This window comes from Bactrocera oleae, chromosome 4 (assembly GCF_042242935.1).
Source record: "Bactrocera oleae isolate idBacOlea1 chromosome 4, idBacOlea1, whole genome shotgun sequence".
Classification (NCBI taxonomy): domain Eukaryota; kingdom Metazoa; phylum Arthropoda; class Insecta; order Diptera; family Tephritidae; genus Bactrocera; species Bactrocera oleae.
In genome coordinates, this window is record NC_091538.1 from 13,272,298 (window position 1) to 13,289,148 (window position 16,851).

At 29.9% G+C, this 16,851-nt stretch overlaps 1 protein-coding gene across 5 annotated transcripts in view; it reads right to left on the reverse strand.

Moving 5' to 3' along the window:
* Positions 1-6,148: 6,148 nt before the first annotated feature.
* LOC106614488 (tol-Pal system protein TolA) overlaps positions 6,149-16,851 on the reverse strand; it is a 43,637-nt gene continuing 32,934 nt past the window's right edge. For 3 of the 5 annotated variants that reach the window (XM_036375228.2, XM_014230271.3, XM_070107799.1), the window contains 4 exons: positions 9,009-9,191; positions 8,625-8,815; positions 7,786-7,995; positions 6,149-7,724 (listed from right to left, as the gene is read on the reverse strand). In XM_036375228.2, coding sequence (XP_036231121.1) covers positions 7,638-7,724; positions 7,786-7,995; positions 8,625-8,815; positions 9,009-9,191 — 671 coding nt within the window. In that variant the 3' untranslated portion in view covers positions 6,149-7,637. Of the gene's footprint in view, positions 7,725-7,785; positions 7,996-8,624; positions 8,816-9,008; positions 9,192-10,693; positions 10,740-11,424; positions 11,603-16,851 lie in introns of those variants that run through there. The other 2 variants (XM_014230270.3, XM_036375226.2) reach the window with 2 other exon arrangements.

Consider the following 16,851-nt stretch of genomic DNA (forward strand, 5'->3'; position numbering starts at 1 on the left):
TAGATTATAGATTATAGATTATAGATTATATATTATAGATTGTAGATTATAGATTGAGGACTATAGATAATAAATTATAGATTATAGAAGGTATTTTCAAGGAGCTTTGTCTTGTGTTCCAAGAACAGTAAAAAGTAGTTGGTGACCAGATACATATGTCAGAATTTGAGAAAGCGGAAACAGTTCGAAGTTCATGCAGGTGCCTTCTAATGGAAATAATATGAACTAAGCCAGTTGCATAATTCTATCTGAAGTTCCTATTAGACGTTTGACTGAGTTATCCTACCTACTTGCATATTGTCTCTCGATATAGTCTAATAAATGGCGATGAGGTTAAGAGGTTGGAATGATTTTCCAAGGTAAAATTATGTTTACATATTTGCTATTGTCTACCCGAGGGGTGACTACCATTCGAAAGGAAATGTTTGTTGTGGATCTAAAATTTTTTAGAACCTAGACTACAAGTATTACCTGACGGCGACCGCCATATTCTCATTCCTATTCAAAAATGCAACACTGCAACCTAATATGAAAATCTCAATTAGAAAGTGTAGTTTTTTTTTAAATTATATATTGTACTAAATATGCTTTATCTCTTGAATTTATCAATTTTTGATCTTGTTAAAATCCATAATACTGATTGTCTAAATAATGGTTGCCTCTTTTTTCTTATGTAATTTTTTTTTTAGTTAAACGATATTTTAGGTAGTTTTAATGAAAGGAATCCCTTTATAAACACTTCACTCGTGTATAATACATGTATGTAGTTATATATAATCATTCATAAATCAGATCCTTAACGATTTTAATGTAGTTGAAAGCGATTTTTAACGCGTTTAAAGACCATTAATGCTATTAAAAGTGTTACAACAAAAGCAATAATAATGGATTAACATGAAGTGAGCAGCGCGTGGCAATAAATTACAATTTTATAAGCTAAAAGGCGAAAACGTAACAAAAGTGCAACAAAGAAATGAAAACAAAACCATTACAATAAAAGAAACAACACATACACACACCGAAACACAACGAAACTCACCGAAACCACACCGCAAATCGCTGACAATATCGCTTAAGTTGGTGTCGGCGGCGGAACGAAAGTTGCCTGGAGCGCGCTCGCTGTGCTCACGCAATTCAGAGGCGTGCATTGATAGCGTGCGTTTATTTACGTATGGATTTATATAAATATATATATATTTATGTGTGTACGTGTGTGTGTGTGTGCGTTCGGTTGCCCATATTTCACAATTCGCTTGATTTATACAACACATTTACCCGCCTTCGCTGATGTACTAAGGACTCCAATGGCTGCTTTCATACACTTCCAATCATCAAAGCTTCGCTGCCACTCTCCAAAGGGCACAATTTTAAATTCTTTTTTACAACGTTAGTTGAACTTTCATTTCATGTTTACATATGTATTCAACATAAATACTTGAATGTGTCTGTTCATCCGCATGTTATGTGTCATGTAAAAATATGTTATCAGATTAAAAGTACTAATTAAAATGTTCAACTTTTATAAATGTTGGGAAATTATTCAAAAAATGCGCAATGCAAGCGCCTTCTGACCTGTATACCAAGGTCTTGCCAATGCACACACACATAGACTCAAATTTACATACATACATATGTATGTACTTATGTGATTTCATCGGATTTGGCACGGTACTCGCCTGCAAGGACACATGTGAAATATATTAGCAGCAAACTAATGACCTTAAAATAATATTTCAAAAAAATATCCAGAACAAGAGAAATGATATTGAAATGATGTCAGTGGACAAAGACAAATATTAATAGGTATCATGCAATGCGCAGTAGCCTTGACAGAGGCAATTAAAAGTATGCTAGTGAATATTTTAGTATACTTAGCGTTTGATGAATATCATAGAATGACAAGTCAGTACTTAATTACATATTATAATATATAATTCAAACAAAATATTAAATAGCACAAAATATATCGAGTGTTATCGATTAACTGATATCGATAGCTGAAAACGATAATCGTCTATAATTTTTATTAATGATACATCATTTATATGTATAAAGACAGTTCATAAATGTTGAGTTAATCGATCATCGATTACAAATTGTAAATTATCGATTATAATTTATAAATTATGAAATGCGTAAATGTTGAATTTATGAATTACTAATTCTTAATGATCGATTCTCGTTTATGTATTATAGATTGTAGATAATAGATTATATATTACAGTTTATAAATTATAGATTATAGATTAAAAATTATATATTATAGATATTATTATAGATTATAGACTATAGATTATAGATTATAGATTATAGATTATAGATTATAGATATAGATTATAAATAATAGATTATAGATAAAGATTAAAAATTATAAATTATAGGTTATAAATTATTGATTATAGATTATAGATATAGATTTTAGATATAGATTATAGATTATAGATTATAGATATAGATTATAGATTATAGATTATAGATTATAGATTATAGATTATAGATTATAGATTATAGATTATAGATTATAGATTATAGATTATAGATTATAGATTATAGATTATAGATTATAGATTATAGATTATAGATTATAGATTACAGATTATAGATTATAGATTATAGATTATATGTTATAGATTATAGATTATAGATTATAGATTATAGATTATAGATTATATATTATAGATTATAAATTATAGATTATAGATTATAGATAAAACATTATATATTATAGATAACAGATTATAGATTATGGATTATAGACTATAGATTATAGATTATAGATTATAGATTATAGATTATAGATTATAGATTATAGATTATAGATTATAGATTATAGATTATAGGTTATAGATTATAGATTATAGATTATAGATTATAGATTATAGATTATAGATTATAGATTATAGATTATAGATTAAAGATTACAGATTAAAGATTATAGATTATAGATTATAGATATAGATTACGAATAATAGATTATATATATAGATTACAGATTATAAAATATAGATTATAGATTAAAGATTATAGATTATAGATTATAGATATTGATTATGAATAATAGATTATATATATAGATTATAGATTATAGATTATAGATATAGATTATAGATATAGATTATAGATTATATATTATAGATTATAGATTATAGATTATAGATTGTAGATTATAGATTATAAATTATTGATTATAGATTATAGATTATAGATTATAGATTATAGATTATAGATTATAGATTATAGATTATAGATTATGGATTATAGATTATAGATTTTAGATTATAGATTATAGATTATAGATTATAGATTATAGATTATAGATTATAGATTATAGATTATGGATTATAGATTATAGATTTTAGATTATAGATTATAGATTATAGATTATAAATTATCGATTATATATTATAGACTTGCTCTTCTGTCCGAACATGAAAAAGTCACTCCGTGGACAAATTTGGTGTCGAATAAGGCCTTTTTGGTAGACCTCTAAGAAATCTAAGTATTTGTGAAACGGGTTCAAGAAGTTGAAGCATTACCGGTTCAAGTGTATCGAACTAAAATGACAATATGTTGAGAATATATGGTAATTTTAACAAGCAGCACATTTTTCATTTTTAGAAAAACTACCTAGCGGACCTCCCTCATATGCTCCTCTCAAAAATTAAAACCACATGCTTCACACAACTTCCTACTGTAAAGTTTTTTCATTTAGTTGCCATCAAACGATGCAACAGAAGCACCAATAAAACCAATAGAGAACATGTGGGAAGTGAGCGCCACAGTGCTGAGATGACAGTGAAGAGTAATTAAACTGCCAATGAGATGAAAAGTCAATGCATCCGATGCAGCTGATATTTATTTACGTCACTTGAACTGTCTTACCTAGCAACTACTTTGAAACTTATTTTTCACCTAAAAGTAGACTAAAGCAAATAAGGTTCAATGGAGGCAGTAATTTACTGCACAGTAGTGCAGCATACTATCGGGGTGAGTGGTCTGAGGCGCTTTGATTTATTAGATTGTGTGCTGATAATATATTTTAGACTTTACTTTAAAAAGATAAAATAAGTGATATTAGAAAAAAGAAACTAAATGAGAAATAGCAAAGCTTTTATTAAAAATGTTTATTGGGTAAGTGAAAAGTACTAAAAAATAATTTCAACCGCGCTCAGATGTATACTTTGTGTTTACTACTTGATCACTTCTTGCTTGAAAATTATTTTATTCTAAGTGTCTTTTTTTAACCGTCCATTTTCCAATTGCAAACCATTTTCATTTTGGTTCGCAGCTCATTCGCACCTTTCGCCTTGTGTCGTATATTTCTTAACGGAATTAAAAACGAAAAAAATAATAAAATTTCTAAACTGCTGCACAAACAAGATTTCAATTTTAGATAGCAATTGATAAGCGATTATTAGATGTCAATGCCATAACACCAACACTATCACCACTTGCTGGTATTTTATTTGCCCTGCAACGCCTATAACTATGCAATACGCAAGCATTGAATATGAAAAGAGTTAGAAAGGCTATGATATGCATACGCTCTACTTATAGATACAGTGGCGGTGCGAATAGTAGTGAATGCGTTAAGAAAATATATATTTTTAGAACCACAAATTTTATAAGAATATTTATAATAAAACAGCTAGAGTTTCAAAACGGATAATTCGGGCACCGATCGTTATATTCACTTCCGTTCACACCAATTTACTTTCCTTAAACATAAATAATAGAAAATGGTGCTGGAACTATCTCCGTCGTAGATTTTAGACACTTCATGGGATGAATAAAGGAAGTTCATGAGGAACATAACCATTGAATGTAGCACTAGCTACACAATTAAGATACCTCGTCTCTCAGAAATTGTGCTAATGACGATAAGACATTTCTAAATTGGAACTTCTCTCCAAATTAAAGATACAGATTCATTTCCTGCTTGTTGCAGGAACTTTACGAGATATTGAAATTCAAAGAGTATCCCTGAACTTTAACTCTCATATGGCAGTTTTGACCCAGACCAATCTCCAGATTAATTTAGTTTCCAATCCTAGAGTTAACATGCTCATCATATTATATTTTGTCAAGTTGAACTGTGTCTTAATTATGTGCGACGGTTCGTCGTAATTGGCTCAACTGATACGGTCACACTCTCAAGGGTTCCTCCAGATCAGCTCAATCAGTTGTCTATTATGTTTATGTCAATAGCATTTTAATTAGCACGTTTTTTTATTGATTTGTTACTCGAAATTTTCTAAAATAGAAAAATGTGGATCGTTTACCATATATGATGGTTAAACGGTCAATGGCAAATTATCAGTGGACAAAAAGCTGTACAAGGGCATCCAATGTTATATATGTAAGATTCTTAAACAGATTTTTAAACATTGAATTCTTTATTTAACATTGTTAGAATGATCTGATTTGGTTCAAATATGAATCGTTTTGTTCGATAACTTTTTGTCATTTTGAAAATAAATTTGCCACAGCAAAAAAAATTTCGACAGTCGAATTTCACAAACTTCTCTTGATGCGAACTTTTCACTAGCTAAATCCTAAAATGTCTTAGCGTTGTCCTGAGGAAACACTAATCCGTTTCTACTGGACAAAGCTGGTCGCTTCTAGGCGATTGCTTCGTTCAGATGGTACAATTGATGACAGTACATATTCGAATGAAGTGATTGGCCGTAGGAGTATCCTTAGCAGATGCTTATATGGCCATTCCACCTAAAACATAGCAAAGCCTTCCTGACCATTAATCCGCGCTTGGACACAGTTTGCGCCGACTCACCGTGATTCGACGCCGGCCGTTGTCATTTGACGTTGCCATAAGTGAACCACTTTTTATCAACAGCAACCATTCGCTTCAGAATTGGTCGATTTGTTGCGATTGAAGACATTGACGGCGCTAGACATAACATTCTTATACATCAAAAGGATACAAACCTGCAAGCTACTAATATGGCACCTAGTACTCATAGTAAATAAAAATGGAGTCCCTGCACCAAAGTGACAACTTCCCGTTAACTTAGTGCTTAAAATTGTGGCCTACTTGTGAAACGAACGCTCATGCTAGCGTCGCGAAAATCACTTAAAATGTTAGCGCGTCGCAATTTCGAAATAGTCAAACTATATTAGACGATTCATATTTCTTTTTTTGGTTTTTAGAGTTTTATCGATTTATTTTTTTTAATAATTTTTCACATTTACAATATTAATGGCTCTTTTATATTTAATTTTACATTTAAAATATATTCTTGCTTTTAATATCATTTTATGCTCTGTGTTCACTGTTGTTTATATATATATATATATATATATATTTTTTTTTTTTTTTTATACAAAAGAAATTCGTAAATATATATAATGTACAAAATAAACTATATACTAGCAGAATTTTACAAGAACGAAGAAAAAAGAAAATGAATTGGAAGGCAAAGTTACGACTGTGTGCGTGCGTGTGCGGAGATTGAAGTTGTGATCCGCTATATTTAAGCGCTAGTTGCTGCTCTGAATTTACTTGTTGTATTTGCTTAAGCAATTTTTTATACCAAAGCGCTTGGCTTTATTCGAGTAATTTCACTTTGTTCGAGCATTCATTTAGGTTTTGAGATTCAAAGCGGTTTATGTGCAAATATTTCACATGAAATTCATTTTCGAAAATAAATTTTGAAATACTATTTTTGAAACACTAGTTTTTGCTGGTTTTCTTATAGTAAAATACGAAAATATTAAAATATCTTTATGCTTTAGCTTAAAAAATAGATATTAATTTTTTTGTTTTGCTTCCAAATTATTCAGTTTTTAAAATTATTATTCTTTTTTTTTGAAAATATTTAGTTTTGAATTTTTTTTTTGCAAAATATTTGAGTTCGAATCGTCGTTCGTTTTTTTTAATATTAATCGACCTACACACATATATGGTATATGGACAGCTTAGCTTTCACATTTAAAATTTCAAATTTTTTCATAATTATTTTTAACTTTTTTTTTTGAATTGCTAATTAAAGAGCAGTGCTTGTTGTATTTATGTATATATATAATTCCCATTTTTTAATGTTACCAAGTTGAATATATGCGTTTACTCACTATATTGTTTACATTTTATATTTTTTTGTTTTTGTAAATAGTTTAATGTCATCTTTTCTGTTCCTGTTCACTAGTTTCATAACTGTAAATATGTATTTTCCATATATTTAACTATGTAGGCATTTTTAAAAGTTTCTTTCGATTTTACGATCACAAAACTGGCACTTGTTACATCATTTTCATCTTTTTTACGCAAAATTTCAGAATATCCTTCAGGCTGCGCGCTCTTCAACACTCAAGCTTCGCAAAATTCTAAGTATTTAAGCGCGTTCTTTAACAAATTTTACTTGAGCTTGATATTTCTGTGTAAACTTGTATTTAACTTTGTTATATAGTGCTTGCTTGTAAGTAGCGGTCATTCTTCTTAAATATATACGATAATATTTTCTTCATTTTCTTTCTTCTGCTTAATTAAAAACTGCCACATATTACAAATTATATAACTAAACTTCTAACGGCTTCTATCCAATGCTCGTACCACCAACTTGTTCGCTCCGCGCTCCTTCCTGCTTGCCGACGTATAAAAAATAAATTGCTTACGCTCCGCTCTACTTGCCGATGTGGAGCTTGCCGAGCAGATTGGCAGCCTGATTACCGGCTGACTCCTGTGCGTTCACAGCGCCATCATGGAGGGTCTGTAAGAGTATACGTTTTATAAGTTTTGTATCACTAAGCTCAAGGCGCATTTCTTCATACCTTCTCCAAATCCTCGCGCTTATGACTGACAAATTGGTTGGCTTCGTTCATCTTCTGGTCGACCGTTTGGCTGGTCTGCTTTACAGCGCCATCGATAGCTTGCTCGGCTTCCTTCATTTTCGTTTCGACTGTTTGTTCGGCAGCCTTGACACTCTTGTTGATCGCATCGTTAGCGGCCTTTTTGGTCTGATCGACGGCGTTGGCAGCAGCCTGAGAGAGGGAGAGAGAGAGAGATAGAGAGAAAATGTAGTGTTTTATTAAAACTGAAGTCGTAAATATTTTAACGTTTTTCAGTACTTATTTTTAGCCTTTGTTTTAAAGAAATTGTTCTGAATTATGTACTAAAAGTTAAGCCATATTTTTTGTACTAAAACCGTTTTTAACCGTGCTTAAAACTTAGACATTCAACCATTTTTGGAAAAACTGAGTACTAAAATCTAATATTACGAATTTAGTACTAGAAAATTTAGTGGCATAATTTTTATTACTAAAAAAGTGGTACGAACAAAATAGTACAATACAAAAATTCAAATATATTAAATTCAGTAATAGAAACGTTAATGAGTAAAGCTTTAGTACTTAAAAATTAATAAGTACAAAATTAGTACTAAAATATTAATAATAATAAAAATTAATTTAAATATATAGTTCCTAGAAAAGCAAGTAGCAAACATTTGAATACCAAAAAAATTTCGTACTAGAAATTCAATACTCTAGATATAGTACTAAAAAAATGAGAATTTGTTTTATTAAAAATATAGCAATACAAACTTACTAAATATTAAATACTAAAAAATTACTAAAAGTTTAAATATATTTACCCAAAAAACCCCACTTACCTTTTGTGAAGCCTCAGCCACGTTGGCGGCCACTTGCTTTGCATTTGCGGCCACAGCATTGGCTTGTTGCACAGTGTTATCGATGGCGTGTTTAGAGTTGTCAACGGCGGCCTGAGCTTGGCTTACGCCAGCATTAACGGCCTGGCCGGCCTTTTGAGCTTCAGCAGCGGCCAAATCGGCGGCTTCCTTGGCTATAAAAAAAGAATGGAATTAAAGGAATTTTCCAGATATTGCCTAAGGATAAAAAAGCTTTCGGAAGCTTAATTAGTTTTCAGAAACCGGTAAAAAGTATTAAAACCTCTTAAATGCCTTTGAATCTTCCTTTAGTCATCGTTTTCATGACTATTTTTTACAGACTTCTTCGTCATTAGTTGTACTACTCACCAGCACTAGCCGCCAAGTTCTCCGCTTCACTCTTAGTCTGTTGCACCGATTGTCCTACAGCCTTAGCCTGGTCCTCAGCCATTTTGGCAGCATTGTCAGCTTTCTCCTTGGCCAATTTCTCAACATCTTCCTTCTTGCGACTGAAAAGATTGGCGGTCTTGTCGCCCAAACTCTTGAGGGATGCTAAAAAGTTATTAAGGAAATAAATTTAAATTATATTTTTGTTTACAAAAATTTAAATCTAGTTTCTAATCTAATGGTTTATACAAGTATGCTTAGTTTTTTATTTTTAGGGGTACTAAAGCTCTTTAAATAGTGCAAGAATATGAACATTCGACGAATTTCAAAATCACTACTAAGAGTAACACGAGTATACTTAGAACTAGGAAAAAAAAATTTTAAATTCATAATTGTAAAAATTTACAGTTGCGTATTTTTTTGAAAATTATAGGCCAAGTTATATTAACTCATTGTACTAAAATGTTTATAAAAATTAATACAAACTTTTTTAGTACTTTGAATACATAATTTCGTAGTTAGTACTAAAAATGTTTAACGCTCAGTCTTCCAGTACCTATAATGTTTCTCTTCTACAATAAAAGATATAAATTAGAAAAAACAAGGTCGTCTACCTACAGTACTAGAAATGTGTACTAAATTTTTTTTATTACTTTTATTAAATTAATGACTAAATTTCCAAACATTTAACGTTAAGTACTAAATTTTAGATTTTTTCGCATATTTTACTGAATTTAAACTCTTTTTATTTTTTAAAAAGCGACTTTGGAAGCCAGCCATTATTGTGCTAAAAAATTAACAAACAATAATTGAATATTCATAGTAAATTGCTGCTACTATATATTTGTACTAAAACTGTTTTCAAGATACTATTGAACCATACAAAACTCATTATTAATTTTAAATATATATAATGTTATTATCTGGAATTTTTGTACTAAAAAAAATTAATATATATTTATTATATAGTAAAATACTCACAAGTTCTATTTCATACAAAACATAAATGACGGTGATTGCAAATTAAAAAAATTTAGTACTAAGAACTTTCAAATCTGTCTCTACAATTATTAAAATAAACAATTACTTAATTATTTAAATTATTTGGCAATGCTGGATGTTTGTAATAAACATATTTATGTACTAAAAATAGCGTAATACTTTTTTTTTTTGAGAAAAGCATTAGAAACACAATACGGAAAAGAGTGAAGAAAATTGTACTAAAAATAGCATAAATTCCAAGACAAATGGATATAGTGTAGACTAGTAGTACTAAAAACAGCATAAGTTCCAAGACAAAACGAAATATATATGAACGCTCATACAAACCACCAATTTTTCTACAAACATCTCATATATACTTCATCCAACTTTTAGTACTCCAGATATTTCATATTAACCTAAACTTAGTATTAAAATGTGTATATAAAAAAAATTTTTTAGAACATGCGTACTAAAAAGTTTAGAAAAGGAAATTTCGAATTTCAAAACTAAGTTCAGAAACACCGAATGCAAATGACCAGCAAAAACCAATAAAAAATGCGAAAAAATTTTAGTAAATTTGTACTAAAAAATGTATGAAGTGAATTTGGGAATCTTAAAGCTAACTTCAGTAGCACCGAACGCAAATGACAAGCAAAAATCAGTAAAATATATGAAAACATTACTTTTTGGTAATATTTCTAGGGTATTTAACATATTGAAAGTATTATCCCCATTAATTATATGCTCATCGAAGCCTTCTTATTATCGCAGCGTTCTCATGTCCGGTTTTATTTGTTATTTATTTGAGCACATAATTTATATTTATTTTCGCCGCGCTAGTGGTCTTTTGAGCATTTTTTAATCTTATAACTATTATCCTTCAATAACGGCATTGAGTCATCACTTAGAAAAATGTTGTGCGCACGCTCAGTAGTGACGTTGCTAGAAAATTATACACTCGACCTTCTGTACTTTTTTATGCTCACTCACTAGAGTTAAAAATCGATAATTGAGAAAGGCAAGGCGATCAACAGTTTGCGTGAAAAATATAGGCACTAAAATTAATTTCTATATTTTTTTCTTTTCTTTTATATGTTCAAAGTTAATAATTTTTTAGTATAATAAAATTATTAGTTTATTTTGTATTTATACAAATTCAAATAATTTAATATTTTTTTGTTTTTAATTTATATAAAATTTTTTTCAATTTAAGTGCAAGTTAAAAAATATAAAAATGAATATTTTTTATTTTAATTTTATTTTTTATATTTTAATGTTTAAATATTTTTTCTATAATTCATTTTTAATATTTGCTCATTTAGAATTAAAAAAAAAGGTTGAATTAAAAACTTCACTGTTTTCTAATTTTTTTCCCAACTTTTTTGTTTTTACGCTCTTATAACATTTTATTTACCCGTACAACCGCTGAAAGCCATTTTTCACTACTTTGACGTATTCTTTACAGCAATAAATCACAAAACTTCGTCACTATATAGTATAAAATATAATACAGTTATGTATGGAGAATTTCACGGAATTCCTTTAACGTCCTCAATGACCGAACCAACTTCGATAGCGGTTAAACGCGAACTAAATCGTTGCTTTCTAACTTGATTTGCCACAACAATGGGGAAACAAGGCGAAACTTGATTCTAAATGCTTACTTAGTTACTACATGCTATGCTGTGGCTACCACAACGACGCAAAGGTGGAGCGCGGTTAAATTACAATTTTTTTGTTACTTTTATATATATTTTTTTTTCGCTACTTTTATATGTGTTTTCAATATACATATGTACATAATATGTTTGTCTATTATATGAAATGGCAATTTAGCGCACCAATGAGACGGACGATGCGCGCTGGAGCATGAGAGATTGACTTAATTAGCTAAGAAATGTGGCGACGACACAGACGCACGAACACAACGCGTTGCATTAAAGGAGACGACAGGTTATCTTTGGGCGAACAATTAAGTAAATAACAGGCAATGTCAAGAGTCGTGTAATAAGTCAAATAATTCATAAAAAAAATATAAACTTAAAACTTATCTAAAATCGAAATCAGAAAATAATTACTTTTAAAATTAATATTTTATAAAAAAGAAGCTTAATGTTGTTGTAAGCAACAAAGTTAGGTAATTTGTATTTGAATTTCCGCTTGAGTAATAAACAAACCGTAATGCGATATGAAATGCAAAAAAAAATCTGTTTTTTTTTTCTACTTGAAGTAATAAAAAACAAATAAAAAAAAAACAAAACACGTCATATTATAATTCATTCGATAAATTTTTATATAATTTTGAATTGACAAATGTAAAAATGTATACTATTTATAAAAAAATACTTCAACTAAAAAAAATTAAAACAATTTATAATAATAATTAAAACAATTTATTTTTTAAATAAATGTTTAAAATAATTTTTAATATAAAAAATTTAAACATAAGTTCAAATTTAAACTCACTAAAAATGAATAAGTTTTAAAAATTAATTTAAAAAATTAATAAGTTTAAAAAGTTAATTTCACAAACTAATAACATTTAAAAATGTATTTAAAAAATTAATAACTTTTAAAAATTACATATTAATAAAAAAATATAGTTATAATTAAAAAATATATTTTTATTAAATTGTATTTAAGTTTTTTTAATTAAAATGAATTTCGAAAAATAAATTATTGCATAATTTAATTAAAAAATTTAATTTAAATATATATTTAAACAATTAAGTTTAAAAGTCATATAATTATATAAAATATTAAAAAATATGTTTTAAAAATTTTATTTACAGCTAATTTAATTTTTGTCACTTAAAAAAATTTATTTATTTTTTCAACGTTGAGAGCGTAAATCTATGTATATACTTTCAAGTCCGAGGGCAAGAAATTTGTATAAAATATGTTGTAAATACATAATATAAGAATAACTTTCAACATGGCGTATGAGAAGCTTTTTTTGTAAATTCCTGAGACGTAAAAACTTGTTGTATTTACAGTGATCTTCGAGAAAATGAAAATTTGTTTGTATTTCTAAGAAGGATTATTTTGATAAATTATGAAAAATCTCCGACTCTAACACATTCATCATTAAAAATGCGAACTACACACTATTTCTTTATTAAAATTTTATAGTTTACATATTATCATATATGGTCGAAAACTGCTTTGAAAAAAATTTCCTCTGAAGTAAATTCCTTCGGTCTAAACTTTTCAACTGATTTTCAAAGCAAAACTCTCCTGAGAATGCTGCAAAAGGACAATATAGTTATAGTGGAAAGTATGAAGGAAAAATTAGCCTAGTATTATAAACTGTGTTCGATTCACTATTTCTCTTAACGATATCTTTGCTGGCTTGTCCCTTGCCAAAATAATTCGAGTGTAAAAGCAACAATAAAGTTATCCTACCGAATTTATACAAGAAAGTATACTACAAGGCTTTGAGCACATTTAAGAATGGGTTTAACATTGTGAATGACTCACATGACAAATTACTTTCAAAATTTTATTATTTGATTTATTATTAATTTTCAAAACTTAAGGCTAAAGAAATATAAAAAATTACCCTCTTGGGCAACGAATTTTGGTTACACCGAAAAAATTATGTCTGCAGCAAAAGAGAAGACTTGCAACTTTATACCAGATTTTATAGTTCCAGTTTTAATATTGCTTATGTTGGTTACTTAGAATGGTATAAATCAGTATAAGACTCCCAACTCTATACCAGACTTTTTATGTTGTATAACCGGTTGCTATTACCGTTATATTTTTTATGCTAGTAAATCAAAGTGCTATAAACCAGTATAAGACTTGCAACATTATACCAGATTTTTAAATTGGTATAACCGGTTCCTACCATTATTATATTTGCTTATGCCGGTTAATAATACTGGTATAAAACAGTATTAGACTTTAAACTTTATACCAGACATTTAAAGTGGTATAACCGCTTGCTATTACCGTTATATTTGCTTAGGCCCGCCAATTAGACTGGCATAAAATAGTTTTTGTACGAATTATCAGTCTTGAGAGCTACATATGTATAAGTATACAATTTCTTTATTAGCGGTTTACCAAAGAATCAGCCCCAAACTGTACATACTATATGATTTCCCTGCAAAGCGCCATTCATCAAAAAAGCATAAATCACAGTACTCACAAGCAATGCATTATACAAGCTGACGCAAATTTGTCACATCAAACGCTTGAAAACAAAAATAACACAAGATTTGAAGAATCGTACATACACCATTTATTGTGGCCCACAAATTTACTTAAGCGGAAGCGCAACTCATCAACGCCCATCAACTTGAACGCCCACTTATATGCATTAACTACTTTGATTGCAGTAAATTAAATTGACGCGCCGAGCCATGCATGCCGCAGAGAGAACAATGCGTCACAAGAAAGCGGCAGCTGCAGAGGATAAGACGAAAAGAAATGCAAAAAAAACAAATCAGGAAAAATACTACAGTAAATTAAAATAAAGGCGAACAAATTCCAAAAAAGCGAAAATAAATACAATAATTGCAATTGCGTCGCATTTTTGTAAAGTTAAGTCTAAAAATAACACACCGTGGAGAGGCGCGGAGGAGACCGGGAGGCGGCATAGAATAAGCTTTGCGGTCGTGCAAATACATACTTATATAGACGAATGCATTCAGCGGCGATTGAACAAGATTTTTGTGGCGGCAAAAAGCCTTAGACTGCAGCGAGGTGTGTAGAAAAATGCGCTGCGGCGAAGGCAAAAATGCCGCTGCGCCCGAATGGCAACGCTGCACACAAACGGCTGAATGAACTCATGCGTGCGGGCGCTATTGTTATAGACTGGCGTATAGAAGCTGTATGACTGAAGTCAGCATTTAATTGTAGCGCAGTAAAAATATAAATTAAAATACTTTTCTCTTTCTAAATTTATTGCACCCGCACATACGTACACATACATCAGTATGTACATACAGTTACAAATATTATATATATGAATATGTATAAATTGCCTGATCCAGCGTGTTAACAAAGCAAATTATAGGCATTAACTCAACCTTTTCGCATTTGAATGTTTAAATAAGTAAGGAGGTGTGAAGCACGGTTACCGCCGAATACATGGGCATAGGGAAACGTACTAAACCGGTTTCCGACCTTTTTTACTCCACACCACGATATTGTCAACAAAAGATGCATACTTCTTTTCATTATATTAAATTATCTCAATAAATTGGCCGATGTATCCGATATAAAAATAGCTACAGGTTTAAAGCTTCTCCAAAACAGTATCTGTGGGCTTGAGAAGGTATACTCCGATTTCGACAAGTTTTAGATAAAAACTGTCATATCTTAAACGCACTTTTTCTGCTAAATTCTATTCCAATATTGTCACTGAAGCTTAACCTCCCATAAAATAAAAAAAGTATGGAATTTTATATTGTGCTGCATGAGAAGTAGGCGTGTCTATTGACCGATTTCGACCAATTTGAAATCTTTATATTCTGATGCCAATACTTAGTTATGTAGGAATTTTACTACAAATTGGACGGGTAGTCGCAGAGATCGTTATACAAACTAAAGCAAGAAGTAGCGAGAATATAAAAATCGCATGCAACAACCGCTGCTTATTTTGACATTTCGTTTATGCTAATTTCAAAGATGACGTTTTCCTGTTGCCATTATAGCTGTCATCCAGCTGTCATTAAGCACTAAGTTAGCCGCTGACGCATAACCTTAAGCTCTCTCTAATTTAAATATAGCTATATACTTATACTAGATAATATGCAAATATATATGTATATAAGTCTATGTGTATAATATTTTCGCGAATTTCTCGCCACTTTTTGCGTCTAATAAACCGACACATGCCCGTTAATGCCAGCAGAGTATAGGAAATTCTTGCGGTATGATGTCATTTTAGCTCCAACTCGCGGCCACACAGCCGCCCAGCTGTTCGACGTTTTGTTTATAAACGCACACAGACACTAGCTCATGCTTTACGAATGGCACGAATGGCGTTGGAACACGTACGAGCGCCCGCCGGCTGGGTACAAGTCGTTTGTGTGGTTTTTTGTATCTTTGAAATTGTTTTTTTTTTTTTAAACGTAAATATATTTTCGTATGTTTGAGTGTACAGTTGTGAGTTTAAAATTTGTTTATGCGCCGTATTTTGTGCCAAATTTCAGCGTTAATATATTTTTCGCACGAGTTTAAGCCTTTAATTGTGTCAGTGGGGAATATAAATATTCGACATTTTTCGCGGCAAAGTGACAGCCGCAATACCTATATATATATAATATATACCTATATATGCATGTATATATTGACTACATATCTCTTCGAAAATGTCAGATGAATGGCGGAAATTGCAGAGTGTTCAAATATTTTGGAAAATCTGCCATAAATTAGACTTTTGTAAATTTTTTAATTACTTTCTTTTCTGAATTTCTGAATTCAGAACATAATTTGAGTACATATATACATAATATATATATATATATATAAATATATACGTACCTATATATTCAATATATAAATATACAAACTTACATATGTTTCTAATAAGAAGCCGCTGTAGCTTACACTTTTCTACTTAAGCAGGTACCAAATTTTCAAAGATACAGTGTACACCAAAATTACTTGAACATTTGAATCTGTAGATACGATATGGAATAAAAGTTAATGAACAAGAACGAAAGATACAAGATTGTAAAACAAACCGAACTGTCAAACTTACATAGCAATAGTAGACAACGATTTCTTTCTATACATTCATGACGTCATAAATTCATGTAAATTTCTGTCAAACACACTCCAAAAGAGTAACGGTTCGAAACTGTCGCAAAAGTGTTTTTATACT